Source organism: Euwallacea similis, chromosome 26, assembly GCF_039881205.1.
Source record: "Euwallacea similis isolate ESF13 chromosome 26, ESF131.1, whole genome shotgun sequence".
In the NCBI taxonomy this organism is placed as follows: Eukaryota; Metazoa; Arthropoda; class Insecta; order Coleoptera; family Curculionidae; genus Euwallacea; species Euwallacea similis.
The window spans coordinates 1,650,124-1,677,009 of NC_089634.1; the positions used below are offsets into that span (position 1 = coordinate 1,650,124).

The 26,886-nt window shown below is 36.3% G+C and overlaps 5 protein-coding genes across 14 annotated transcripts in view; 1 reads left to right on the forward strand and 4 right to left on the reverse strand.

Moving 5' to 3' along the window:
* Positions 1-2,705, reverse strand: part of pum (pumilio) — a 61,391-nt gene extending 58,686 nt beyond the window's left edge. For all 6 annotated transcript variants that reach the window (XM_066402563.1, XM_066402565.1, XM_066402562.1 and 3 more), the window contains exons 1-2: positions 2,383-2,705; positions 5-228 (exon numbers count right to left, since the gene is read on the reverse strand). In XM_066402563.1, the coding sequence (XP_066258660.1) occupies positions 5-220 (216 nt within the window). In that variant the 5' untranslated portion in view covers positions 221-228; positions 2,383-2,705. The remainder of the gene's footprint in view (positions 1-4; positions 229-2,382) is intronic.
* A 1,701-nt stretch (positions 2,706-4,406) lies between these two features.
* Positions 4,407-13,021, forward strand: Spn85F (Serpin 85F). Its single transcript, XM_066402559.1, has 9 exons — positions 4,407-4,659; positions 9,175-9,357; positions 9,416-9,785; positions 9,841-10,808; positions 11,892-12,052; positions 12,101-12,361; positions 12,418-12,532; positions 12,586-12,727; positions 12,861-13,021. The coding sequence occupies exons 1-9, from the start codon at positions 4,417-4,419 to the stop codon at positions 12,992-12,994; spliced, it is 2,577 nt and encodes an 858-aa protein (XP_066258656.1). The 5' UTR covers positions 4,407-4,416; the 3' UTR covers positions 12,995-13,021.
* Positions 13,022-14,062: 1,041 nt separating this feature from the next.
* Positions 14,063-15,486, reverse strand: LOC136417072 (dual specificity protein phosphatase MPK-4-like). The gene is made up of 5 exons (XM_066402558.1): positions 15,070-15,486; positions 14,859-15,014; positions 14,605-14,800; positions 14,427-14,547; positions 14,063-14,371 (listed from the first exon to the last, which is right to left on the reverse strand). Exons 1-5 carry the CDS (start codon positions 15,344-15,346, stop codon positions 14,201-14,203), a joined length of 921 nt encoding a protein of 306 aa, XP_066258655.1. The 5' UTR covers positions 15,347-15,486; the 3' UTR covers positions 14,063-14,200.
* A 1,107-nt stretch (positions 15,487-16,593) lies between these two features.
* On the reverse strand, positions 16,594-22,641 carry LOC136417127 (probable multidrug resistance-associated protein lethal(2)03659). Of its 2 annotated transcripts, XM_066402661.1 has the most exons (11): positions 22,491-22,641; positions 21,142-21,384; positions 20,484-20,911; positions 20,273-20,429; positions 19,664-20,211; positions 18,687-19,434; positions 18,290-18,632; positions 18,083-18,233; positions 17,448-17,978; positions 16,750-17,396; positions 16,594-16,689 (listed from the first exon to the last, which is right to left on the reverse strand). In XM_066402661.1, exons 1-11 carry the CDS (start codon positions 22,571-22,573, stop codon positions 16,642-16,644), a joined length of 3,927 nt encoding a protein of 1,308 aa, XP_066258758.1. In that variant the 5' UTR covers positions 22,574-22,641; the 3' UTR covers positions 16,594-16,641. The 2 variants fall into 2 exon arrangements, with proteins under 2 accessions (XP_066258758.1, XP_066258760.1); XM_066402663.1 differs by lacking the exons at positions 21,142-21,384; positions 22,491-22,641 and adding an exon at positions 20,983-21,086.
* A 1,101-nt stretch (positions 22,642-23,742) lies between these two features.
* On the reverse strand, positions 23,743-26,666 carry Naa35 (N-alpha-acetyltransferase 35). Of its 4 annotated transcripts, XM_066402666.1 has the most exons (10): positions 26,520-26,666; positions 26,368-26,444; positions 25,604-26,308; positions 25,377-25,555; positions 25,164-25,302; positions 24,874-25,031; positions 24,543-24,819; positions 24,381-24,487; positions 24,165-24,332; positions 23,743-24,110 (listed from the first exon to the last, which is right to left on the reverse strand). In XM_066402666.1, exons 1-10 carry the CDS (start codon positions 26,534-26,536, stop codon positions 23,877-23,879), a joined length of 2,061 nt encoding a protein of 686 aa, XP_066258763.1. In that variant the 5' UTR covers positions 26,537-26,666; the 3' UTR covers positions 23,743-23,876. The 4 variants fall into 4 exon arrangements, with proteins under 4 accessions (XP_066258763.1, XP_066258762.1, XP_066258761.1 ...); XM_066402665.1 differs by having other exon boundaries at positions 24,549-24,819; positions 25,377-26,308; XM_066402664.1 differs by having other exon boundaries at positions 25,377-26,308.
* Positions 26,667-26,886: the final 220 nt, after the last annotated feature.

Here is a 26,886-nt window from a genome sequence, read left to right on the forward strand (position 1 = left end):
TTACCTCAATTATAGTGTCATCGCCCTGAGCCCAGCGAAGCTGTTTAGGGCCGAAGGGGGGAAATTCTGGATCGGCCGGTCTTTGAAATACATAGCCCACAGCCGCATCGTCTTGGGTGCGTTGAGGACCGACCATAGCATTGCTGACAACACTGTCCATATTTGATTTCATAATGCCATCTCCTTCTGGCATTCCTCCGTTGTTTTCAAGCCACTTCATTGAAGTCCCTACATGAAAGAAAGATATACATACTAAGCAGGATGAGAAGTAGTTATGTTAGATGATAATGATGGCAGGACGGTTATGTAGTCCATTTTCTTAAATTTTCAATATAATACACAACACCCAACTACCAATTCTTTTAGGCAAGAACTACTAGAGAATGTTTTCATGTAAAAACTCATCAAATTTTCATCTGAGAAGTAGATCACTAATGGATTTCTATACCCTCAAATACTTTAAGCATGTACGACAAAGTGCCTCAGCCATCTTCTACCCCTCTAATATGATAATGATATACAGTTTTCAATGTTTTAAAACTGTCAATATTTTTGTGTCAAAAGACTAGTGATGTGAAGGTAGAATTTTTTCAAAATAATATTTTCTTTCAAGAATATTCTCCTAAAATTAAAAGCACCTTATAGCTGACAGAAAAAGATAAACAATATACCAACACAAAACAAAAAAAAACATTCAGATAGGACTCTGATACCTAAGGCAACATTATTCCACTATCAGATATCAGAATGTGTGCTAGTTTACAGTGATTATACCTCAACATTGTCAGTTACTATATGACGAGTCAACATGATTTTATCACAGAGTGGAAATGCAAAAACTGTGGTTAAATTGAAATAAGTCTTTGTCCTTATCATTATTCATGTGGATGTAGATTTGTTCTATATATTACCAACATTGGAAATTAGTTATTAGGTGTGTGTTCTTTACCCACTGTTTCATCGAAAATCACTTTTTAACCTTTAAAAGTTCATTTTAAGCCTAAAGACAATATTCTCAAGAATTTTACATTATTACAAGGGAATTTAACTAAACTGGTTAAACTTTGAGTTAAAGAGATCTTTAGATTTGCAATATTTAGTTAACATTTGACCACATTTAAGTTTTTTAATAGACATACAGAACACGTGGTTAACATTTGCTTAATATTTGACACTTTTGATGATGCCTGTACACCACATTTGCTAAGCAATTACCATCTCAAACTCAGCCTAAGGATCAAATTATTGACATGCTGGAAATTCTAGAATTTTTATGCAGAAAGGATCTGCAACTGAAAAATAAGTTTATGAAAGCAAATTTACATAAAACATCAGCTGTTTGTCATGAATTTATATGACACCCATGCAGATATTTTTTTTTTAGCATAGAAAAATAAGGAGGAAATGAAGCTTATTTATTTAATAGAAATACTAACTAGCATATCTATTAAATTTTATGTTTTTGTGAATAGTTGGTTTCCTTTCGTGGAGTGGTGTAGCTTCAATTCCAAAATTAAAGGGTAATTATTTATTAAAAAAATACAAGTAGGGGTTGAGCTATCAGAGACAAGTTGATCTGTTATCCAGTTGTGAGCCTGGTGGGAAGTTTATTTAATTTCAACACATAAATACTATTATTATTGACAACACGTCAATATTTGGATCCTTAATAATGGATAGAGATTTTAAATCAACATATTCAGAATATAGTTGCTTGGCATAAGTAGGTATTTACTTAAATATAAAAGATCCTTACATAAAACACCAAACAAAGATAAACTTTTTTGTTAGATATAATTTCATTACAGAAGTTCATGTTAATTTATTTTATTAAATACAGACATGTTTTTTTAATTTTTAAAAATCTGTTGACTTCCTTAAACCTATGATGCCATGGTATGTTTTTTGTCTTTCAATAGAACTGATGTCGAAAGTAACAAAACAGACTATGTTTAACTTTGACAAGGGAAGAGTACTTTCTCAGAGGTCAAAATTCAGGAGGGTTGGGTTTAGGTGAACTAACCTTAAGCCATGGTTGAACTGGCCTCCTATTTTAAACTTGAGCCCTAAACAAAGACCTGTCAAACTTGACAGACGTCCATTTTCATTTTTTTACCATGTAAATTTTGTTGCTGATTTTTTTAAATTAAAACGTTTTTCTTAATAGCTGAAAACATATGTTACCGTTCACTCCCAGCCCTTTGATAACACTGGGTTTGTTAATAAAGTGATTATTAACCCGTTGTTTACGTGATGACCTTTCAGATTCCCGGTTAGAAACAATTAATGGCGAATGACAATCGATGATTTTAGCACAAAGAAAAGTCCCGAAAACGAGCTTTTCACGGCTAAACAACTAATTAATATGGAAATGCGGTATACCTGTCGCAATTTCGATCAAATATCAGGCATCAACGAGGCGTATTATTCGCAAAAATCGACGTCATGCGTCTCGGCGTCGGCTTCGTAAGAGGTTTTCCCACTGTACACAAACACAATGATCGATCACAATTTTTTACACTATGGTGGGCGTCACAATAGAAAATATTATCACTAACTGTACAAGAAACTATATACAATTTACACAAGACGTAGTAATCGCGGTTTACGCCATTTATGCCAGGGATTTATCGAGGATTCTAAAAATGATACAAAACCTCTGATAATTCGATCTCCATTTTACAAACTTGCGCAGAACACCTTGCACACACACTACCACGCGCAAGCCGCAAACTCACGGCCCAATGTTGACACTGCATACCAAAACTTAAAGAACAATTTTATTTTGAATATAATCGAACCACTTTATGTTCTTCACAATGTATTTCTCAACTATTTAACGAACTATGCACGGTTAGATGTTATTAAACTTCTTCTTTCTCAATGTCATTGAGTAGTTCACTCAAACAGAAACCAAAAACTGGAAACCGAATTAACATGCTGCCGGTAACTGGCAACGTCGCCCCTGCTGTATGCTTAACTTTTCTGAATATGCCTATAGGCAACACACGTTACAACCACTCGTTCAATGGGCTGCCTAATATTAAAATAGTAGAATGAACTATTTGCTCAATCGCGGGAAACAAATTCAAATTTCTAATCCTTAACTGAAATAAAATTAAATTGCAACATTAATGCTTTAAATGAGAAATGATATAATGAGTTTACTGATCAATAAACGTTGATTTTATGAAGAGATAAAAACGCGTAATCCGTTCGCTCTCCCTACAAAGAGATCCATAGTAATTAGGTGTGAATCGTACCAAAAAATTATAGGCTTGCGACATAGTATTGTAACAGATTTTCAATAGCCATTAATTAGGATAGAAACATATCAATTCTCGATTCATTTAAATTTTATTTAAAACGAGCTGGTTCACTAAAATTTCCTTGACATAAAAGTGGTGAGCTATTATTTAAACGCGTTATAGATTATAGACGTATTAACGTTCATGTGTGAGCGCACCTATTGATGCAATTTTTAATGCATTATATAATTATTTTTTGTAGTCGTAAGTAATCGTTAGAAGAGAATGAAAACGTCTGTTATATGTTGCATTTTCTAAAAACTAAAAAAAATGTCACGTTCCCCTTTTGAGACGCACTTGTCCAAAGATTTGCGACGCGGATATGAGTTTCTTATAACGGTGCCCATTTCAAAGATCTCATCAGTTTGTTTCAACATTAATCCTTGGTTTATTATAAAGCACCTACATTTAACACTGGTTTAATTGCAGGTGGAAAAGATGTCTTTGACATGAATACCTATAACGCGGGAGCTTATGCAATGTAATAAGCGTTTCCATTTCATATGTCCCCTTTGCAATTAACTAGACGGGCAAAAACAGCTATAGCAGGAATAAATCAGTTATCGCCTCATTTAATCTTCTATTACGCTTTGCTAAAAACTAAGGCGAAGAATACTTAACATGGTTATTTAGAATTCTTGAAGCGTTCGAACTACTTCCGAAGACGCTCAATGCTCCTGTTAGTTACTAATGAAATTATAATTAAAACATTTCCATCTTTCAAGAAAATAACGGTGCGAACTGATAATGCACTTATTTCCAGTTCCGTCCGACACCCCCTTTAATTAGGAATTAAATGGAAGTTAAAGGATTGTGCGTTACCCTGATAATAAATCGCTCCAAAAGAAATATCTAACGGTCGCTTCAGATAAGTCCAACCTCAAGAAGCAACTTATGAAATAAACCTGATATGTTTACGAAAATCTTGTGAGGAATTTCGAACGCCTATTGCAATCTTTTGGTACCCCTGACGCACCTCTTCTTCTTTTCTTAATTGCCCACCAATTAAGACGTCAAATTATACCTTCAGGTACCATTGTTCCGTTCGTCCCCCAAACCTCCGAGCATCAGTGCTGTCTCTGTACAGTGCAAGCTCAGAGTCCGCGCTATGCGTACGCGGCACTTGGTACTCTTTTTGACCGGCACGGTACCTTATTGGTTCCTATCGCGGGTGGTTTTTTGCTATGACGAAGCCCCATGGCAACCAGTCCAATACGACTATTACCACATCGATTTGGGCGAATTGGCAAGCGATCAGGACCAGGGGTTTGCCAGTCGCTCCAGCAAACTCCCTACCCCCAGTGATGCCATAGTGGATGTGATTAACAATTTGGGGATTAAGTTGTTGGCCGTAAGTTTTTTCCCCTAAAAGGGAATTAATCATTTAAAAGAAGGTTCAGGAGTGGGTTGCAGAAGACCATCAATGGGCTCTTGTGAAAAAAATCTAATTGGGTACCTAGTCGATTTGGTAATTCGATCGAAATGGGGTGGAGGATCAATTCAAGGTTCACTCTAATTAAACTTCGCTTAATATTTCGCACGGCCATCCGCAAATGCAGATCATATCCGATGATTATCAACCTACATAACGATCGAGTATTATGAAATTGGCATTAGATTCAGTCACTAAAAGTAGAAAATTCAAAAACGAGCACGAATAATCCATTTCCGGCTGTATATGCACAAAACGGAATTAGCTATTTTAGGACTGGGACCAAAAGTAGACTATAACGAATTTTTGATACAATTGATTTAGTTACAGTTCCATCAGTAATTTTAAGTTAATTACGGAATTCTAATCAAGTGTCCACGTATCGCGCGTCCAAATTAAAGTACGCGCCGGACAGTTTCGTCCTGACGAGGTTCGATTTACCATCTATAACTTTAACCGGAAAAGATCTCGCCAAATGGGAGGGCAGAACACCTAGCAGAAATAAAATGGAATAAATTACATGGATTTGCGAGCAACCTTACTACTAAAGCGCTTTGCAAAGATTATCGTTATTATGTTGTTAGTTAAGAATTAAATGACTTAACTTAAAGAGCGTTCGAACAAAGAAACCACATCCATCTTGACCACGTGAATAATTTCAGATTCCTAGAGAAACACCCATCATGTTCGATCTTCCTTATTATACCGGGTGTCATCATGGGGATATTTCAGGGAGCGACAGTACTATGTAAAATAATTAAAAAAAGCTAAATCCGTGGTCAAAAACGCACCATTTTCGATATACAGGGTGGCGCATTTTCAATTTTTTTCATTTATTTTTTTTTTTCGTTTAAATTTATTTTTATTTTAACAAATTTGACTAAATGTTACGAATTGCTTCAGATAACTGAGTCGGATGATAATCTTCTTCCTAATTTCCTTTACATTCTTAATTAGTTTTGATAGATATTTTTGCAAATTTTACAAAAACGGTGAAAGATACGAAAATGCTGCGAGAGACCAAAAAGCTAAAGAATCGAAGAAGAAATTTTAATTTGGTATCAGAATTCGTACAGTCTGTCCCTGATAAGAATGAACAACATGAGGACCTCAGAAAGCGGAATAGATACAAAATCGTTTGAACCAGGAAAAAGTTGCACAATTTAAAGCAAATGAATAATTTGTTTTTATACCCGCTAAATTCCGAATAGTTACGAAAATATCTGGAAAAAGCGAATTTAGCAGTTTTCGTTTTTTGCGCATATTTCTTATAGAGTTACAGTTAGAGGTACGAAAGTTTTACATTGTTAAGATACTTTTTTTGAGAACTTTATAGCAGTGTTGTCAGTTTTCTCGTTAAGTCCTTACTTTCGGGAATAAATTGTTAAACTTTTGGTTTTCATGTAGGTGCAATATTGAATATTTACATTTTTAAAATCGTCATAAAATTCTATTTTCGGCTATGTATTACATTTGGTATTTTTCTCAGGACTTTACGAGTCATAGCCATTAAAATATTTTTGGATAAGTTAGCTACGATTTTGATTTATAGTAACGGCACGCAATAAATAAATGTTATGGAAACGTAAAAAAATATTTTAAAGTTGTAAAACCTTAAATTTGTTTGACTTGTGCACAATTATACAGGATGTCCCAAGGAAGTGCCCACCCTGAATATATTTTCTATTGCTTAAAAAAAACGCTAAAACACGTCAACTTTAACAGAAAGGGGGCATCATTTAATAAAAATTGTTTCCGAAATGTCATCCCTCTATCCCTGCAAACGACCCCTTTGAAATTTTCAAATTGAAAGAGGGGTTGTATTATAACTTGTTCGAAAAGTAATTTTATTTTTTACATGACCAAGCTTTCATTTTTTATTTTTGTACGTCAGTCTTGTAGAAATTAGACAAAAACGAAATAACTTGATTTTAACTACTTTTACTCATATGTTATTTATTTTATCGTAAGAAATGTTAAAAGTGACCTCCATTGACTTTCATGCAGATCTACAGCTGATCCTCAATAAGTCGTCGCACATTATCTAACATTTTTGGTGTTATTGACCTGCACTCTTCGACGATTCGGGCACGTAACTCTTCAAAGGAATTAGATTGTGTGTCATAGATTTTGGTCTTCAAATGTCTCCACAAAAAAAAACTCCAGGGGACTAAAGTCAGGGGATCTCACGGGCCACTCCACTTGACTTCTTCTTGCCAATCTATCTTCCAGAGAATTATTCATCTAAAAACTGTCGGATAATAGCAGTGTAGTGTGAAGGCGTTCCATCTCGTTGAAAAACTAATTCTTGTTTTAAGAGGTGGGGATCTTGTTTAAGTATTTCAATTATCTTGGGAGATATGGTGTCTTGTAGAACTTGTAGATTTTTCTCAAATGAAGTTTTCAGGAATGAAAAATGGCCCAACAGTGTGAGCACCCAAAATTCATGCCCAAACGTTAAATGAGCCTGGGTCTTTGGGAACAAATGAGAATTGACGTCACTCCAGTAACGACAGTTAGGTCTGTTATTTTCACCATTTAAATAGAGCGAACATTCATCAGAAAATGTTGTATTATACAATAAGTCTGTTGAACATGTCCCAGGACCATGATTTAGACTTCATCACCTCTCATTGAGCGGTCACCTTCGCTTTTTTTATTTTGGACGGAACCAATCTCATTGAATTTAATTAGCAACTTAGATACATAAGAGTGGCATACCATTTTATAAGGATAATTTAACATGAAGACATGATCTGTAGCTATTGCAAAATGATTGTTTTTACCATACAGACTCACAACCTCAATTCTCTATTTTAACGTGTAAACCGTTTTAATCAAAAGCGGCAAAAATTAAAAACTGAACGAATTGCAAAGTGATGTCTTGCCACGAAGTGCTAGAACCACTAAGTACAGACGAAAATATCGATCAATTGTTCCTCCAAAAAAAATTAGAGTTTATTAATTTTAAATGGAATATTAAAAATATCTTAGTTATTGATATATTTAGGACATTGGGACATTTTAAATCTAACTGTACACTTTCGGCATTTATTACAATAAAATTCATGGTTAAAATGAAGATTTTGTTTAATTTCTGCAAGACCGATATACAGAGGTAGAAAATTAAAACTTGACCATGTAGAGAATAAAATTACCTTTCAAACGAGGTATAACACAACCCTTCGTTCAATTTGAAAATTTCAAAGGGGTGGTTTCCAGAGGTAGAGGGATGACATTTCGAAAACAACTCTTTCACCCTCTCTATCAAAGTTGACGCTTTTTAGCGTTTTTCTTTAACAAACAACAAAAGAGATATTCACTTTTGGACACTTCTATGGGACACCCTGTATTTACTTATAGGTATTTCTAAAATCAGCATAGAAAATTAATTAAATTAAATTATGTTTTTAATAACAACAATACGGCTAAATTCGGATAGAATAGAAGTTTCCAATTATAACAAATGTTCAAATAAACCACCATTATTGTCCAAACATAACTATGCTTTTTTCATCGTTTCCATAGCATTTATTGTGTACCATTGCCATAAATTAAAATCATTTCCGACTTATCAATAAAAATGTTTTAATGGCTACAACTCGTAGAGTTTCTGAGAAAAATACTAAATGTAATACATGGCTGAAAAGGGAATTTTATGACGATTTTAAAAATGTAAATATTCGATATTGGACCTATTTGAAAATCAAAAGTTTAACGGTTTATCTCCGAAAGTAAGGATTTAACAAGAAAACTGGCAACACTGCTACGAAGTTCTCAAAAAAGTGCCAAAATAACGTAAAACTTTTGTTCTTCTAATTGTAATTCTATAAGAGTTATTGACAAAAAATGAAAACCGCTAAATTCGGTTTTTTTTCCTGGATATCTTCGTACCTATTCGGAATTTACCCGATATAAAAACATATTATTAATTTGCTTTAAATTCCACAACTTTTTCTTCATTTAAGCGATGTTTTATCTATTAACATTCCCCATGCTGTTCAGACTATACACAACAAAAAATAGTACCTGACCCAAAAAACATAACGCCCTGTACGTGTCTACCGACGATCAAAACATTTTTTAATAGAGGGTCTTAAACAAAGTAGGTGCTCAAAATTTCAAAAATTTAACTCAAGGTGTACAAGAGAAAAACTCAAAATATGAAAAAAAACGTGAAACTTTGCCACCTTGTATATCGAAAATGGTGCTATTGGCACTTTTTATTATTTTTCAGAGTACTATCGCTCCCTGAAATATCTCCATAAAATGTTATACCCTGTATACAATACACAGTCACCCACGCTCCGACATACCTACCGATCAGATAACACTTAGATCACTAAACTATTACTGTTTAACCATCATTATCAAGCAGAAAACAGCAATTAAAACAAGATTACCATCTTGTTGTTTCAACATGCGATTCTTCAGATTCACAACGAGCGAAATGAAAACAACATAGCCATCTCTCCTTACGGAGCATTCAGTGTCTTAGCGGCCCTAAGCGAAGGGCTGCAAGGAGAGTCTGTCCACGAAATACTGCATGCTGCACATGTGCCTTATGACCAGCAAATTGTGCGAGTAGGCCTAAGAGATATCCATAGGCATTTAAAGGTAAATCAAATTTTCCTTACTACATCGCCACGATATAATGACTGCTCTCTTATAACAGAGCTACTTCATTCCGGAGGAGGGCTTCCTCGCAGGGCTGACTTTAAACCTAAATAACATTACTCTAAAAAGCAATTATCAAGACGTGCTCAAGTTTTATGGATTTGATTACGGATCATTCAACAACGCGCTATACCCAGATCCTCCCACTACTAAGAAAAGCGCTGAGGGTACCACCCTTGAGACAGGGTTAGGTGTCTCGGAGGACAGCCCCACTGTTGCCGCTACCACCACCGAATCACCTCAGAATACCATAGTTGAAGTGGCGAATAGGGCTAATGATGATATACCAACAACTACTGAGGTTGCTACGACCCACATACCAACTACTACCATGGCAAGTGTAGAAACTACTACTTCTGAGCCTGAAGGTATGTATCTAATAGCATAAGTTCATTAACGTACTTCAAGAGCACATTTAATCAGTAATTGTGGAGACAACTACTGAAGTTGTAAAAACTACTGAAGCCGCAGTAACTACTGAAGCAGCAATAAGCTCAGAAGGTACTTCAACCCCTCTTTCTGTGGAGACTGCGCCTCCAACAGAGTCTCCTAAAGACACCACAACCGCTACGACGGTTATAGAAACACTACAATTGAATGCTGAAAGCCAAACCCCATCAGGCACGACAGGCACAAGCAAAGACACTACTTTGGCAAGGGTCACTTCAATGACCTCCTCCAGTGCGGCAAAAATTCCTGGAGGATATACTTCGACGAAGCAATTTGAAACTACTGCTGAATACCATCGTACCACCTCTAGTGATAGTGAAACTGCCTCGAGTAATACTGCGACTCCTTCTATCATCAGCAGTGTGGGATCGACTGGGAATACTGTGAGGACAACTAGGGAAGTGACAGAGTCTATTCAAAGCTCTATTGGTGAAACCAGCACTATGATTCCGACGAGGTTCGTGACTCCTACTACAACCATTTATTCTACAGAATCAACCGAGCTACAGCAAACTACTACTGAAACACCTAAATCTACCAGTGTTCAAACTGTAGAGGCTGAAACTACTGCACAGCCACAATTTACTAAAGAAGTCGTAACAACTGAAACAACTTTCATACCGGACACGACTACCCAATTGCTCTCAACTTCTGAAACAGTTTCAAGTACAAAAACTACTGAATCAACTTCTGAATTAACCTCTCCCAGGAGCACTCAGACAATTTTAAGTTCTGAAACTATAACTGAAACAACTTTTATCTTGACCACACCTACAAATGTTCAGCCAGGTATTACGGGAGTTAAAACTACACCTGAACCAACTAGTTCATCCTTGACTACTCTTACAACCATTGGTCAATCAGAAAACTCTGTCTCCACTCAACAGGATAATTTGGAAACTACGACTCCTCCGTTTTTTGGAACCACGCCCAATTTTCAGGTTAGATAAATTGTTGTTTATGCAGGATGATTCAGAACTATAGGATCAAACTTCTAAGGATTTTCGATGCAACAATAGAAGATATTTGAATGTAAGAACCCATGTCCGGAAATGTCTCGCTATGATACTACAGCTCTATGATGCGTTCAGAAACTTATGTGCAAGAATGTGTTTTATCGAGTTATTCTTTTTTATTTATTTTGAAGCCGGAACTTTTTGAAAACATCCCATTAAACGATCGACTTTTTAAATAGCTAATTTTCTCATTGATAGATAGATCACAATGATTTAATAAGATGGTGCGCAAGATCACCAGACTTAAATCCGTGTGATTTTTATCTATGGAGTTATATGAAAAGTTTAGTGTTTGCGACTGAAATTAACACAGTGGCAGAGTTATGTGAACGGATAGAAAACGCCGCAGAAATAATTAGAGGAAAAAGGTCTCTTCTAACAGCATCTACAGAGTCGGGGATAAAGTGAGCGACAATTTGTATAAATGAAATCAATAGTGATAATATCGAAAATATTTTTCCGGTGCGCCTACACACTTTTCTGTTCAAGCCCGTCAGTTTGGACAACATTGAGTCAGCAGAAATTGTCGAGCTCCATGGCCCCCCAGGTCATCCGATCTAACACCTTTAGATTTTTTTCTGTGAAGACATATAAAGTCTCTGGTTTATGAAACGCCAGTGGAACTAGAGCAAAACCTGATTGCACGAATTACTGCGGCGTTTGAAGTCGTTAAAAACGATTATCAAATTATTAGCCAAGTCCGCAGAAAACATATACGTACATCGTTTAAACAGATGCATTCAAGTTCAAGAACGACATTTTCAACAATTACTGCAGTGTTATTTTGTAGTAATAAATTAAAATGTAACATACTAAAACTCGATAAAACACATTTTTGCACATAACTACCTTAAAGCATCATAAATCTGTAGCGCCTTAGGGAGACATTTCCGGATATGGATTCTTATGCTCAAATGTCTTCTATTATTGCACTGAATAATCTCTAGAAGTTTGATCCCATAGTTCTAAGTCACTCAGCATAACCTTTTTAGCATTGCTCTCTTTCAGGGTACCCCCGCAAACCAAGGAAATTTCGACTTCAACAACTATAACTATAACGAGAACACTCCAGTATATGATGATGAAGAAGTTGTGGAAAACACCAACAATAACTTCAAACGAAGTGTTCGCTCTGTTGCTGATTATATCATATCTAGGTATCTATGCAGGTAAAAGATACCTATTTTTAATTTATACTCCAAGTAATGATATCTCAGAATTTACGATGACGGTTCGCAATTCGTGCCCCTGACGCAGCGGACCCAGTACGTCCCTGAAGACTCCATGACGTTTGCAGTATACGGGAAGTACCGCGAACCAGTTGCTTTTATGAAGTACGACACTGTATTGCCATACTTTTTCGCACCGAATCTCAACGCTGTTGCTTTGAGTTTTCCTTTGGATAGCTCAAAGTACTATTTACTGTTATTGTTGCCCTTGAGAGATGACGGTATTGATCAATTAATCTATGACCTAAGGTAAGGTTTTCCTACCCCTACGACTTAAGGCGAAATCTTTTAATTAAATATTTCAGGATTTCTGGCAGTTTGAAGTACGTTATCGAAAATCTACGATTGGCCCACGTGCAAGCTACGATCCCCAGCTTTACTCTCAAGGGATATGTAACGTTGACTCCAACATTACAGAAGGTAAAAACTAACTTTGATGAGGGTTTATTTGCTCATTAAGTAATTTCCTTTAGCTGGGAATCCATCAAATTTTTGAGCCTCGTCAAGCAGACTTCAGCCCTATGACAAATTCCACAGATATTTTCGTCACCAATATTGAACAGGCCGTTACAGTCACCATTAGGAACTACTTAGATCCTTCCGCGCAGCGCTACAGTGAGTGTTATTAAACTCATAAACCGGGGGAGAGTATTCAAATTTTCGCCCAGAGCGGCAGACTTGCCACGGCCGGCCTTGCTCATAAGTTTAAAAATACTTACCATGATACCTTTATTGATTCCATTTTCAGAGAACTACCAGCAGTACCCACCAATCACCTTTAAGGCAGACCACCCCTTCCTTTATTTCGTAGTTGATTCGGAACTTCACGTTGCCCTGATGGTTGGAAAAGTGATTAATCCACTAAACTCTAGAATTAGTTAATTGTTAAACTCATATATCTTTGTATATAACCCTCATGTAATACAAGTATTTTTCTAGGAAAAATCTTAGCTTCTCTTCTCCTCTTATTACCTCGCTTATTGTTACCCGCATTTAATGACAACTGGGGGCATAACCCCTTAAAAGACCTTTCAAAATTGTCCAAAAGTACTGAAAGTTGTGAAGAAATGTTTTCCAGGGTTTTGAATGTTATTGGACGATGGTTCGGAGAAGAAACTCCGCCAGCCAAACACGGAGATCCTCTCGAATTCGAGTCAGGTCCCGTTTTAGACTGTGCAATATTATGGGTGTATGTGAGTAAATAAAACCTATTTTAATTCTACACAGGGTGAATTTTAAGTAGAAGGTTTCCTTTTAATATGACATAGACCTCAAAAAGCTGATCAAATCTTTATGTGACACTTTTTTCGAAACCTCAAAAACAACCGAAATATGCGCATTGAAAGTTTTAATAAAAAATAAAACCTTTAATTATTATTCGTTCTATGATTGGCTACAAAATGTATTCAACACTGTCGCCATTGGTTTCATTTACAATTTGTCGCTCGCCTTATCCCCGACTTTGTAGATGTTGCTAGAGACCTTTTTCCTAGAATTATTTCTGCAGCGTTTTCTATTCATTCGCTTAACTCTACCACTGTGTTAATTTCAGTCGCAAACATCAAACTTTTCATATAACTCTACAGATAGAAATCACACGGATTTAGATCTGGTGATTTTGCGCGTCATCTTATTGGGCCATTGCGACCTATCCACTTATTAGAAAATTAGTTATTTAAAAAGTCCCACACTTTTTTTACTTTTTTTCGTACGCGCATATTTCGGTTGTTTTTGATATATCAAAAGAATGTTACATAAAGATTTTGTTTAGCTTTTTGAAGTCTATGTCATGTTAAAAGGAAACCTCCTACTTAAGATTCGTCCTGAATACAAACACTGCAAGATAAAGAAACTTCGAATTATTAACTAGTATTTAATAACATTTATTTCAGCTATTCAAGAAACTCTTAATACCCAGGGACTACAGGAACAAAGTTGGAAACGTTCGATGCGTAGCTATATGTGAAAATAAGAAGAGAAAACATTGTAAAACCTAAATAAATTCTATAACCAAACCGCATTTTATCTGATTAAGTAAAACAACATATTTAATTGGTCAATTTGATTATTTTTGATTATTATTGGCCTCTAAAAAGTCATTTCTACGTTCTTAACAACATTTGTATAGTCGACTTTGGAAGGTACTAAATAAAATGCTGGGGCTACTTGAGTGCCACATGGACACTGGCACCCCATCACCCAACTAAAAGAGCCCACTTTATGTTCGCATTTTGGGCAGTGCAATTTACCTTGGGTATTCTAAAAGACAGTAATGTTTACTTATCTATACATATCCAGATTGAAATCAACCAACCTGGGCTACGTTCATCCACGCAATTGGCTCCAGAAAGAATGTCTTTGTACATGTGGAGCCTTTGTCTTGATGGACAATCAAATTACACTCAGTTGCTAAAATTCTGCGACACTTCCTACATCTGAGAAACCGTAGAATTAGATTAGAAAATTGTCTGTATTCTAACTGAATAAGTCACCTATAAACATTAGGATGGGGTTGAGTTTGAGGAAGACCAGGGTCATCTTGTATTAAATCTATAAAGTTATGTGGTAAAATTTTTACTTTTCTAACTCTATCAGAAGCTAAATTCAGCCGGAAGAGCTTATATTTCATATTAGAAGCATCTATTGTATGGTCCATTTCCTTATACAGTTTTAGTTGTGTGACAAACCCTTGAATTGTGATAATAATAGTTATTATGATAGCAATTAATGGATTTATAAAACTTGCCCTGATTTGGGAAAACAATATGCCTTTTGGCTTTAACTCTCTCAAATGCCTCAGGATAGCTCAATTGATATTTTTTCATGATGTATGCTATAACTACAGTAGCACTACGTGACACACCAAAATAACAATGCACTAATATGCAACCACCATTTAAAGCTGGAAATAATTAAAGTTACAATTATATTCTCAGAGTTATAAAATTTATCAATACCATTTTCAATGAAGTTATTAGTATCATTAAAGTGGCTCAAAAGGTCTTCTTTTGGTAAATCTGATAACTGGACAAATTTGGTTTTGAGATGGCTCAAGTCCAAAATAGTCCTAGGCAGAGGGCACGTGTCTATAGTAAGAATATGACTTACTTTCAACTTATGTAAAGTTTCAATATCTTTAGCTGCCGCAAGGCTTCCGAGAAAGAGCCCAGGTTCAATTTCATCAACACTGATGGGACCCAAGCTAAAGTCTTCTCTGTGTAGGTAGGACGACATGTTCTTTTAGGATACAAAACGAAAATAGACCCAAAAGGTACTGTTTAAGCCAAGAATTGAGGGTGAAACTGAATAATTAGTTTAACCTTTTCAATGAGTTTAACATTTGAATGTTATCATTGATATCGTAAGGCAATAGTTTAAAACGATTTTAGCAATGAAGCCAAATCTATTTTCTGCGAAGTCCCACCTTTAAACTTTTTAAAACATTAAGTAAATGTTCAAAATAAAATGTGTGACGTTTTAGTATATGTATATGATAATAAACAACAAACATAACCTCAAATATCAATACCATGAAGTATTGTGGGTTGCCGAAAATGAGTAAAGAAGGTGGGAATAATTCCTTTTCTATTTTCCTTAATTTAGGAAAATTTATTTTAACGTACAATTACATATTAAATATAGAGCCTTCATAAATGTTTGACCACCACGGGACCAAAAATATAGATAACCAAATAAACACTGATTGATAACATTGTTCAGTTTCTGGAAATAAATTCACTAAATAAAATCAGCTGACAATCCTTGTTTATAAAATTGGGTCTTTAGGGTTATGTTATAATTGGATATTCTATATGAATTTTTGGTTTCAACTCGAACCGAATAATACACTATTTTAGCTTCTAAAAAAGCTTTTTCCGATAGGTAAGCGAAAATTGCAAGAAGAAAATCGAAAATCACAAAAAACGTGTTAGTAAACAAACTGTCACATAACCTTAAATTATATCACCATTACAACCAACCTCAATTTTCAAAAGAGAACAAGTTAAATTATCAAAGTTCATGACAACTCAAAAAAAATTAAATTTGACCTTGAAAGTCACGGGGTGGTCAAACATTTATGAAGGTTCTGTACATAATTGTAGGTTCAACCTAAAGTTAACCTTTGAAGGAATTTATTGAAATTAAGTTCAATCTACAATTTTTGTTAAAATTTATTTTCATTGGGAATAACGCCATCGTCAATCACCCACAAGTAGTGGTTGTTGAAGCTGTGAAATTGGGCACTATTCACAGTTAAAACTAACTAAGAATAACATTTACCTTTTACTAAGAGTTGAGACGAACGCTTTTCTTGACGATTTGGTGATAAATTTATCACCATCTTCTTTTTCCTAAGAACCTAGGAAAACATTATTAGAAAAACAAAAAATAACAGGTCTAAAGTGTATGGAATGTGAATGTATAAAATATGTTAATACTTGTAGTTGCCCAAAAAACCTTAAGAAATTATAACAAATAAATTAACAAAATAAACTGAAATTTTATTAGGATCAATTTTTAACATTGCACTATGTTTCGTGAACCTTAGGAATCTCCTGTGCTTGGTCTTGAAGTGCCTGAAAATCAAATTCACCTATATAATTTCTAAAATAGAGACTTTTAATAGCCAAACCAACCTTTTGAGCTATTCCAAGTAAGTTATCTGCCATAGCTCGTCCAGTTTGCTCCACCATTCCTGCAAACACCCCATATTTATTTTGCAATAACTCGAACGGAGTTCCGAATTCCACCACTCTGCCCGCATCCATCACCAACACCTTATCCGAATCCATAACCGTATGCAATCTGTGGGCTATAGTTAGAACTGTGCATTTGGAAAATTGATTTCTGATAGTCAGTTGAATTAAAGCGTCAGTTTGAGGGTCTACGTTGGCTGTTGCCTCATCTAAGACCAAAATTTTATTCTTTTTAATAATGGCTCGAGCCAGACAGATTAATTGACGTTGACCCACGCTGAAGTTGCTTCCTCCTTCGGACATTCTGCTTTGGAGTCCATTGGGAAGGTCAGAGACAACGTCTTTGAGTTCAACTTGTTCAAGGGCATTCCATAAGATTTCGTCGTCATAATCATCGAAAGGATCTAAGTTTTTGCGTAGTGTGCCGGTGAATAAGACCGGTTCTTGTGGAATTATTGAAATATTAGATCTAAGACGATCTAGGCTGACAGTTTTAGTATCTATGTCATCGATAGAGATTATCCCCTGATTTTCTGCTAGTCTGAATAACGCCATTATGATCGAGGATTTTCCAGCTCCGGTCCGGCCTAAAAACATCTGTTAGCATCTACTATCTCCAGTAAGCAATTAAAACTCACCTACAATACCGACTTTCTCCTCATTATTGACAGTAAAAGTTAGGTCTTTAAGCACTTGGGGTTCATCGGAAGCATATCGCATACTCAAGCCCTTGAAACCAATCTTTCCTTTCGACGGCCAATTATCGGGTGGTTGCTTGGCACCAATATTGGACTCAGGAACCACGTCTACATACTCTTTAATACGTTCCACGCAAGTCATTTGATTTTCTAATTCACTAAACTGTCTGATGCACATTTGAAACATCCCAGTTAAGGTCATGGCCTGAGTGATGGATAGCCCTACGAAACCTCCAGGAGTATCTTGAAGAAACAGGAAACTCATGGTGACAAAAAATATGTAGATGGTACAGCCAAAGTCCAACCAGAAGCCGAAACAACGGCCTACGGCTATAAAAACGATGGCAGGGGAGCTGTTTCTGTTTTGGAGTTTTTCAAACTCTTGTCGCAGGACGTGTTGAGCTCCAAAGGCTCGGATGGTCGTCAGGCCTTGCAGAGAGGCGGCCAAGTGGGAATAGACAGGGCTCCTGGCTAGGAATAGAAGAAGTTGAGGGTTAAAGAAGTCATTAAAACAGGCAAACATTATGGAATATAATTTCTATAGAAATCGATTTCTGGGTTAAATTTAAACTTACTAACGCTCTCCACTCGTTTCACATCTCTGCTGGTTGAAATATAGACCACTCTCATTAAGTAGAAAACAAACAATATCACCAACGTGGGAACTAACATCCAAGGATTTACAGTTGCTACCACTATTGTAGTGGACAGTACTGCCAGTCCGTTCTATAGAAAATAAGAAAATTAAAACTATTTTATTATCCAAACATGGAAAAGTGCACCTGAATTGAATCCAACATGGTAGAAGGCAACGCCTCATCTACCTGATTCATATCACTCGAAAACCGATTCAAAATCCTGCCAGAAGGATTAGTATTAAAGAACCTCATAGTGGCATAGACTATTTTATTAAACATGCTATTATGCAAAGTGGTAGACGCCTTCATAGCAAATCGGTAGAATGTCAGAGACCTGCTCAGAGCCAGAACTGTTAGAGAAAGTATGAGTACTGTGTAAATGATCACCGAGAAGTCGTCAGTCATGTACTCAAGCCAGAACTTTTGAACCGCAGTGATTTTTATTGATTCAGTTTCGTTGGATTGGCGAATGGTATTGGCATTTACCCTAAAATTATGTAAGTCAGAAAAATTCTACATTCAAGACTGTTGAAGTACTTACCACCATGATGTAAAATAGTCAGACAAGCTGCCAATGCCTTGAGTTGCACAAAAGAACATAAAAACCCAGAAAATGACGCACCAGTGACCGCCATTCTGGAAATAGATTCCATATACACTTTTAGCAATGTTACCCACAGCTTTGCCTTCTTTGTTAGCTTTAGGCCTTTTAATATCATTATCTCTCAAAGCAATTTTGTCTTCTTTTTTCACTACTCCAACCGCTTCAAGTTCTTCATAACAGTCTCCTTCAGACTTGTCATTGAGCTCCACTAAAAGTTTCGCGTACTCATGCCCAGAATCATGGATTTCTCCGAAACTTCCCGAAAAGTTCACGCTACCATTATCGAGCAAATATATCTTTTCAGCATTTCTCAGATATTGCAGCTGATGTGTCACCAATACCACGCATTTGCCCCTCAAATATTGCTGGATGCACGCCTCAAATATGTGCTTTCCTACGTAAGTGTCCACAGCGGATAAAGGGTCATCTAAAAGGTATATGTCAGCCTTCTTGTAGACTGCCCTGGCTAAGTTTATGCGAGCCTTCTGGCCTCCACTCAACGTCACTCCTCGATCACCTACTAAAGTCTCATCTCCATGGGGGAAGAGAGAAAAATCTCGTTCTAGGGCACACGCTTTAATAACTTCTTGATAACGTTTGCGGTCGTAAGACTGGCCAAAGAGGATATTCTGTTTTATGCTGCTCATGAAGAGCCAAGGCTCTTGGGAAACGTATGAGATTATTCCTACAAAAATTACAAAATGTGTAGTATTGTAAACTACTAAATTTCAGGGAAGAAAAATGTTAATTCACTTATGTACATATTAATGACTTCATTCCCGCAAATATATCTTTGTGTAATTTCAGTGGTGCTAAGGCAGACCCCATCTTACTGACATATCGGCTTCTCCCTTAGCACCACAGATTTCATAACAATTTTACTTCTTATATTTGTGACACAAAACTAAACTTACCATTAATTTTCACAGTGCCTTTTAACGGAACTAGTTCCCTCAGAATCGTGTGTAGCAACGTAGTTTTCCCACTACCCACTGGGCCTACTATCACAGTCAATTGTCGCCCATTTTGCATTGAAACGTCTTGCAGAGAGTACTCTTCAAACTTTGAATTCCACTTAACAAATACATGCCTCAGATCTATCAAATGATCCTGATTGATTTTAGTTGGTTTCTCAGTTCCGTTTTGCTGAAGGGCTGGGTTAAGGAACGTGGAACTGGCATCAAAGTCGATTTCCTCCTTCAGCAGAAACTCTGAGATACGTTTAATGGATATTTGTGCTTCTGCTAGATGGGTCACTCCTTCGGGGAGGCGTTTGGTTATCACTGGTCTTAAGATTGTATAAAACGAGGTGACCACGTAGACAAACTGGGTAGTTGGAGAGTTGCCAGTCAGAACGAAAATGACAACGCACAGCCAAATGGCCATTTTGGTGATGAAAGATTGGAAGGAAAATATCACAGCCTTGATGTAGGCATTCTTCTTTATTTGCTGCATTTCTTTCCTGATAAAATATCTTGGAAATATACCGAAAAATAACTAAAAAATATATTCGCACAACTTACCATCTGCTTATTTCCACAAGTTTCGCAAAAGGTTTCTCCCAAGTATACATTTTAATAACTTGAATACCAGAAATGATTTCATTCATCAGCCGGATCCTCTCGTCTGTTCTCATGGCAGTGTTGAGCCTGAAAATCGAGGTTTTCTTGCCAAGCCACACTAAAATTTAGATCAAAGGAAGATTAAATCGAAGTACCAGCTTTACAAACTTACTCTGAACGGGCAGAAACAGTATCAAAAACGCTACTCCGGTCATACCACTTGGCCCCACATAAAAATAGAGCAGAGTTACAATAATCATCATTTCGATAGGCCCAATCCAAAGGCTATGGATGTGTTTGACCGCGTTTTCAAACCTGGTCACATCGTTGGAAATTAAATTCACCATCTGCCCTATGTTTGTTTCAGCCAAGGACGAGCGACTGAGCTTTAGAGCTTTTCGGTAAACAAGAGCAGTAGCAGCTACTTTGATCTTGATTCCCATGGTGAATTGATACCATAGAAAATTATGTTGGCAACTCATAACAAGAAATGGAGAAGCGACCATTAGGATTGAGTACAAAAATGCCTCATTTCTGCTCATGGTACTGTTTGGTTGATAGTATTGAAGAAGTTGTGCCAGTATCAATGGTTGCACAAGCCTAAAATCGTTGAAAAATGCTTATTATTGGGACTAGTAACATAAGTTTATATTATATGATTGTTTTTTTACCTATGAGAATTTGTGTAAAATAGAGATAATAATAGAGGACGGAGAAGACACCCTTACGGGTTACTTTACGCAGCTCAAGAGTAACAAACTAAAGATTACTACCTGAAAGTTAGTGATAAAATAAGGCCTACGTAAATTATACTTATAAAATTAACTCACCTAGCGCAGAGCTCGATGAAGGCGTACAATAGGGCCAACAAAGCGATTTCTCTGCCGAACATTCGCAAAATGGCCCTCCATAAGGACGGTTGCTTGCCGATTTTTAGTTTTCTTAATTGTCTATCCCATTGTTTGGATAAATTATCACCCAAATAGGTTGCCTCGTGATGCTTCAGGCTGGGGTAGAGATCATCTTCAGTTAGGTCTTTATGCAAACCCTTGTAAAATAAAGGAAAGAGCCACCTAAAAATGGTAATAGTAGTTGGTTTAGTAAGAACCTGAACTATAATAATTGCAATTAAAAAGGTATATGTATGGATTGTATAACAGGGTGATATTAAACGAAGTGAAATACATAGAACCACTCATATATGGCAGAGGAAATGCCCGTTTTTATACAGGATGTAACATTTCATCATGGAAATATTTCAGAGACCTATAATACTCTGCAAAATGATAAAAAAATGCCAAAAGACCCATTGTTAAAGTGCACCATTTTCGAAATACAGGGTAGCACGTTTTCAACTATTTTTATAATTTTGTTTTTGTTTAAATTTATTTTTAATTTTGAGAAATTTGAGGAAATGTTACGAATTGCTTCAGACAATTGATAACTGAGCTAGATAAATACTTTTGTCCTTATCTCATTTACTTTTTTAATTTATATTGATAAATATTTTTGAAAATTTTACGAAAACTGTGAAAGATAGGAAAATACTGTAACAAACTAAAACACTAAAAAATTGCAAACAGAATTTATATTTGGTATCAGAATGCACACAGAGTGTTCCAAAAAAAAAATACAAAACACAAAATAGTATATGATTGAAAAAAATAAACACCCTTTATATGGCTACTGATGATTTTGATATTTTGTTGTAAAAAGTCTTAAAGAAAATAGGTGTACGAAATTTAAAAAATTGAGTTCAAGGCATAGATGAGAAAAACACAAAATATGACAAAAAATGTGAAATTTTGCTTCTCTATATTTCGAAGATGGTGCGTTTTTGACTATGAACCTAATAGTATTTCTTAAATTATTTTTCAGAATACTATCGTCTCCCGAAAAATCTCCATGATAATATGTTATATCCCGTATAAGCTATTACATTCATGATGTAATGGGCACAGTTGCGCAACTTTACCTTATATTAACGCAGTCTTCGATGCAGCATATTATAACATTTCCTTTTAGCAATTTTCCTGCTGAACAACTTTAAAATTCGATAATAACTTTCAGGTTTAAAGACAATAGAGTAATGCCAATGCAGGTTAAAATGTCCTTAGGAAATCAACAAATTATGACATTGAAAAACACTTAAGAAAAACAATGAAAATTCAATACTTACGTGAATAAAAACTTCGACAATAAATTAGCCTTGCTAAAGGGGTGAACCTTGTTATCTACTGGGACGTTCTTGGTACTTTCCATGTTTTGGCTCTCGCCGCCACTGGCTTAAACCGAACTGCTTTTCCAATTTGTCCTATCTATATGTATATCTGAATAATAGCAATTGTCAAGTGTATCTCCCAAAGCAAATATATACAGCTTTGCGCAGTTTTGTTACAAGCTCAACTTGAATTTTTATACAGAACCACATGCAGATATGTGCTTTCGTTGAAATTTACAATACTGGGATGTCCTTGAGCTAAGTAAATATATATTTATGCGTGTTCATTTGAAAATGAGTATTTGAATGTTTTATATTACTGATTGGTACTCTTTAATGGCTGTGTACTTAAAAATGTACCACATCATAATCAGTTTCAATATTGCAAAATATTATTATGAATGTAAATTAAGGTACCAAGCACCAACCAAGTAAGATATTTTTCCTTTTACCTTGGTAAATTGGTCAAAGCTGTCCTTTATTAGTTAATGCATATCACAGAATGTTTAATTAGGTTTTTGTTTTTTGGTTAATTAGTACTGAAAAGCGGTGGCATTCGCTGTAACCTTGGTTCAAACTAATGAAAGGTTGGGCAGCACTTTATCTGCTGTTTGCGCAGAACGTGGCTTCCACTAAATTTAGATCAATATATTGATTGAAATGGTTTTTTACGTAACTTGAAACGCGTTACAATCCTTTGGGTAGTTTTAATAACTGTTATTATGTATTCACATAAAAGCATATTGCCTGGTTTTAAACAGTGATGACGAAATTCTACATAAATTAGTGATTGTCCGCACTTTTACACAGAAAGTAAAATAGATATCGGCGAAATTCTATAGCCATAACAGCATAAGTAGAAACGTGGAAGCAGAGCAACCAGCACTTCTTACAATATAAAAACTTATAGAACCTGTCTCTCTACAGGATGATTCACAACACAATGGATACAGAACAAGTGCGTGTAGGGGAACCCAAAACAAGTATATTTTTCTCGTGAAATTTTCGTGTGGCTGTGGTCACCTTTAATATTTCATGATTTTTCTAATAAAAAATTCAACAATTGTAAGAGATAAGATTATACCGTAAATACGATAAACAATTTTTAACTGAATGCAAAAGCGGTAACAACAATCGTAGGTATAGGAACTATGGGAATTATTCGGAGTGTGGTGCACTTCAATATCTCTTCTAACGGAATGATAAATAAGAATTACGATTTTTATTTCTTATAGCTTTTAAATAACATTAACCCTCCGTTACTCTATGACTCTTTTTCAACTTCGTAATTATTAATATAACTAAGGTATGTACGGTTTCCTCATAATATACTTTATCTCGACTCTATTCGTGGGTAAGTTGGCCCTCAGTAAGACAAATAACAGGAAATTGCTTGCTTTCGTTGAAACAAAATGTCGGTTTGATCTTGGGCCGATGCCCCGCCGCCAATAGGCGCAGCAGCACAAAATTCGTCTTGGCAGTACGAGCTAAAGGGGCATCACCAACACCTCCTGCCGCCAATAGTTGTCCGGCTTGCGCAAAGTGCCTCCCCGCGCACAAAAACAACTGCTCTGATCCCTTCATTAAAACAAGTTATCACATATTAACCTCATTGGTTCAAAACCAACCTACCTGAGAACCGGCGGCTTGAGCGGCCGCTCGAAAGTCGCGATAGGCGGCTGGGGGCGGTGCTGGAAGACGGGAAAAGGCGCCAAAACGATGCTCGAAACGCACTCGTTCTCTGTCAAACCCGGGAAGAGGGGCTTGGAGAAGCCCGTCACGGAGAAGCCCTAGTAAGGCCTATAAAAAAACTTCACTATGAGATATTTTTACTTCCAAAAATTTCACCTTAAAATAGCCGCCGGCCAATTGCTGGAAAGCTTGTAACCTCACAGCGTCTCTAGCATGCGGCCTGGGTCTGCGGGCAGTCTTATTGGGTTTTTGCCTTCGTCCACCTAATCACAGACACTCATTTACCTACATCTACTTTAAACTGTATTAACTACCCACCTTTACCTCCTTGGGACACTGCAGCAGTCCCATTCCAAGCTTCCTGCAATAAACTGTCCGCTCTAGACAACGTGGAAATCAACCAGCCATATATGCACTCATACAAGTACCAATAAACATAATAATACTCGTGCTCCGCATAAAGTTCGAGTTCGAATCCTGCTAATAAATATAGCGCTTGTCCCCTTAATGTATGGTACAAAGCCCAAGTGGCAAAATGGGGCTTTGGAGGCACACCTAAGGAGGAAGCGCATGCAGCGTCTGCCCGTTCAGCTTCCTAAGATATGCAATAAGTGATTTAAAATTCATCTAAACAGTGTCTCACAGGCACCTCTTGCAGTAAGGCAAACTCCTCAAGAAGTACCGCTAATTTGTCTCTTTGCCGAGCCCTATTATGACCGCTCAACTGCAACAAAAGGGCGGCTGGTCTACCTGCCCTGGCCAGAAAAGCGTCTGCAGTAGCTCTGGCAGTGGGAATTGCTCTGCTACCTATATGTTACTATTATTGATTACAAACTTCTGGCTAAATGAAATGCATTGACTGAAATTTTTACCCTGAAATTTCGTTGGTCTGTTTCATTTGGCCATAAGTTTAGTTACGATTAAGAGTCAAAGACTTACTAAGGGCATGAGGGCCACAAAAGTTCCTAAGGGCTTCTCTCAAGGCTTCGCGGGATGAGCCGGCATTGCGACCTACTAACTGTAACGCACTGCGGGAGACTAGACAAGGACCTGATTGACTAAATTCTGCAAATAGTTCCTGTAAAATTTACCTTATTACTGAAAAGGCCAGAAAATTTTCAATTTAAAACTTCTTCAGAAATAAACTAATACCATTGCTTGATGAAAACTATTGATCCCTTGAGCTTTACAAACAACCTTAAATCTCTCCACCATATCTATGAAATGTTCTATTGCCTCTGCCCTCTTTTTTATTTTAGTGTATCGAGGAAAGGTTGGTGGTAAAAGCCTTTGGTTTATAGATGGCTCAAAGCATGCCAGCTCCTCTTCACCTATAATTATCCCTTCAATCCTACAAAATCCCTTATTACCACACTTACCATCTCTAGCTCCCTTTCCAAGTTTTACGCTATCTTTAATAATCTGCAGCATTTCCATTGCACTGTTCAGCAATCTCTGACAATCATTTAATGAGTTTTGTTGCTGATCTTCCTTTCTAAGAGAGTTGAGCACTTGTAATAATATCCTCACAAACTTAATCCTGGCAAAAATGCCCTGGGATTCTGGATCTCCTTGCTTATTTCTTGCTTTCTTATGTAAATCCTCCTCAACTTCTCTTAACATGCCGATCATCCTCTGCTCAGATATATCAGGGTTTAAGTGAAATCCATATTGCATTGGTTGAAAATCCTCCTCTTCAAAAACCATGGCTTTATGCAATAGTTCTTTAATTACATCTAAAAGCTTGTAGACTGCCAAACAAAACACTTTCAAGGCTCTATCTTGAGGAGCATAAGGTCTGTGAAGATACAGGCAAGTAAATACAGTCTGGGCTAAGGAATGGCCCTCGAGCCACGAAACAAGACGAGCAAGAGTGCCATCAATAATGCCTAGAAGCATATGAGGAGGCACTTCATTGAGGGTTAAGAGACCATCAGCAACTGCCTGTTCAAAAGAGGTGATTTTTCGAGCTCCCCTGTTACACAGCATTCCAGCATCCATTTTAGGATCCATCATTTCAATTGCAGACATTGCCTCAAATAGGCCAAATAAATCATCATGCAACAGTTCACCCAATTGAAGATCTGTGACAAAATAACGTAAAACACCACTTGTAATCAGAAAAGAGGGAAAATTAACGTACCTTTAACGCTTTCTTTGAATACATCAGTTATTTCAACCCAATTATGAGAGGGCTTGTTATCCGTGGTGGATGAGGGTCTGAAACCATAAAAGAAGTTAATCATTATACTTCAAATCAGAAAGTCCGAAATTATGTATTAGAAGACAACTTACTCTTCAGGTTTTTCCATTATTTTATTAATATTTTACCGAAAATATGGTAATTTAGATAAATTAATTTTGATTTTTATAACAAAAAACATAACCTCACTAAATTATTAATAATACGAGGCAACGTTGCTAACTTGCCAGACATAAAAGCAAATATTGAAACGATAAAATCCAAAATTTACTTAAATTGTTACAAGAATTATACCTTGGATATTTTACAACATGTTAATATCCTGTTCTCATTATTTATTTTCATATTTTCTACAATACATGACGATTTTTAATAGTTTTCTCATGAGAAATCGTAACACTTCAATAATTAATGTACGATCTGGCAAAGCTGTATTTCAAAAAATCAATAATTTATTTC

Excerpts from the sequence above, each read along its gene's own strand:
- Spn85F (XM_066402559.1), top strand. The coding sequence starts at position 4,417 with ATGCGTACGCGGCACTTGGTACTCTTTTTGACCGGCACGGTACCTTAT. Across the intron at positions 10,809-11,891 it reads GAACCACGCCCAATTTTCAG|GGTACCCCCGCAAACCAAGG; the intron begins GTTAGATAAATT and ends GCTCTCTTTCAG. Across the intron at positions 12,053-12,100 it reads ATATCTAGGTATCTATGCAG|AATTTACGATGACGGTTCGC; the intron begins GTAAAAGATACC and ends ATGATATCTCAG.
- LOC136417072 (XM_066402558.1), bottom strand. The coding sequence starts at position 15,346 with ATGTCGTCCTACCTACACAGAGAAGACTTTAGCTTGGGTCCCATCAGT. Across the intron at positions 14,801-14,858 it reads TATTGTTTTCCCAAATCAGG|GGTTTGTCACACAACTAAAA; the intron begins GCAAGTTTTATA and ends TCACAATTCAAG. Across the intron at positions 14,372-14,426 it reads CGTGGATGAACGTAGCCCAG|AATACCCAAGGTAAATTGCA; the intron begins GTTGGTTGATTT and ends ACTGTCTTTTAG.
- LOC136417127 (XM_066402661.1), bottom strand. The coding sequence starts at position 22,573 with ATGGAAAGTACCAAGAACGTCCCAGTAGATAACAAGGTTCACCCCTTT. Across the intron at positions 18,633-18,686 it reads GACTATTTTACATCATGGTG|GGTAAATGCCAATACCATTC; the intron begins GTAAGTACTTCA and ends ACATAATTTTAG. Across the intron at positions 16,690-16,749 it reads TACTTGGAATAGCTCAAAAG|GCACTTCAAGACCAAGCACA; the intron begins GTTGGTTTGGCT and ends TTTGATTTTCAG.
- Naa35 (XM_066402664.1), bottom strand. Across the intron at positions 25,303-25,376 it reads ATAGTTTTCATCAAGCAATG|GAACTATTTGCAGAATTTAG; the intron begins GTATTAGTTTAT and ends TAAATTTTACAG. Across the intron at positions 24,820-24,873 it reads AGTTTGCCTTACTGCAAGAG|GAAGCTGAACGGGCAGACGC; the intron begins GTGCCTGTGAGA and ends TGCATATCTTAG.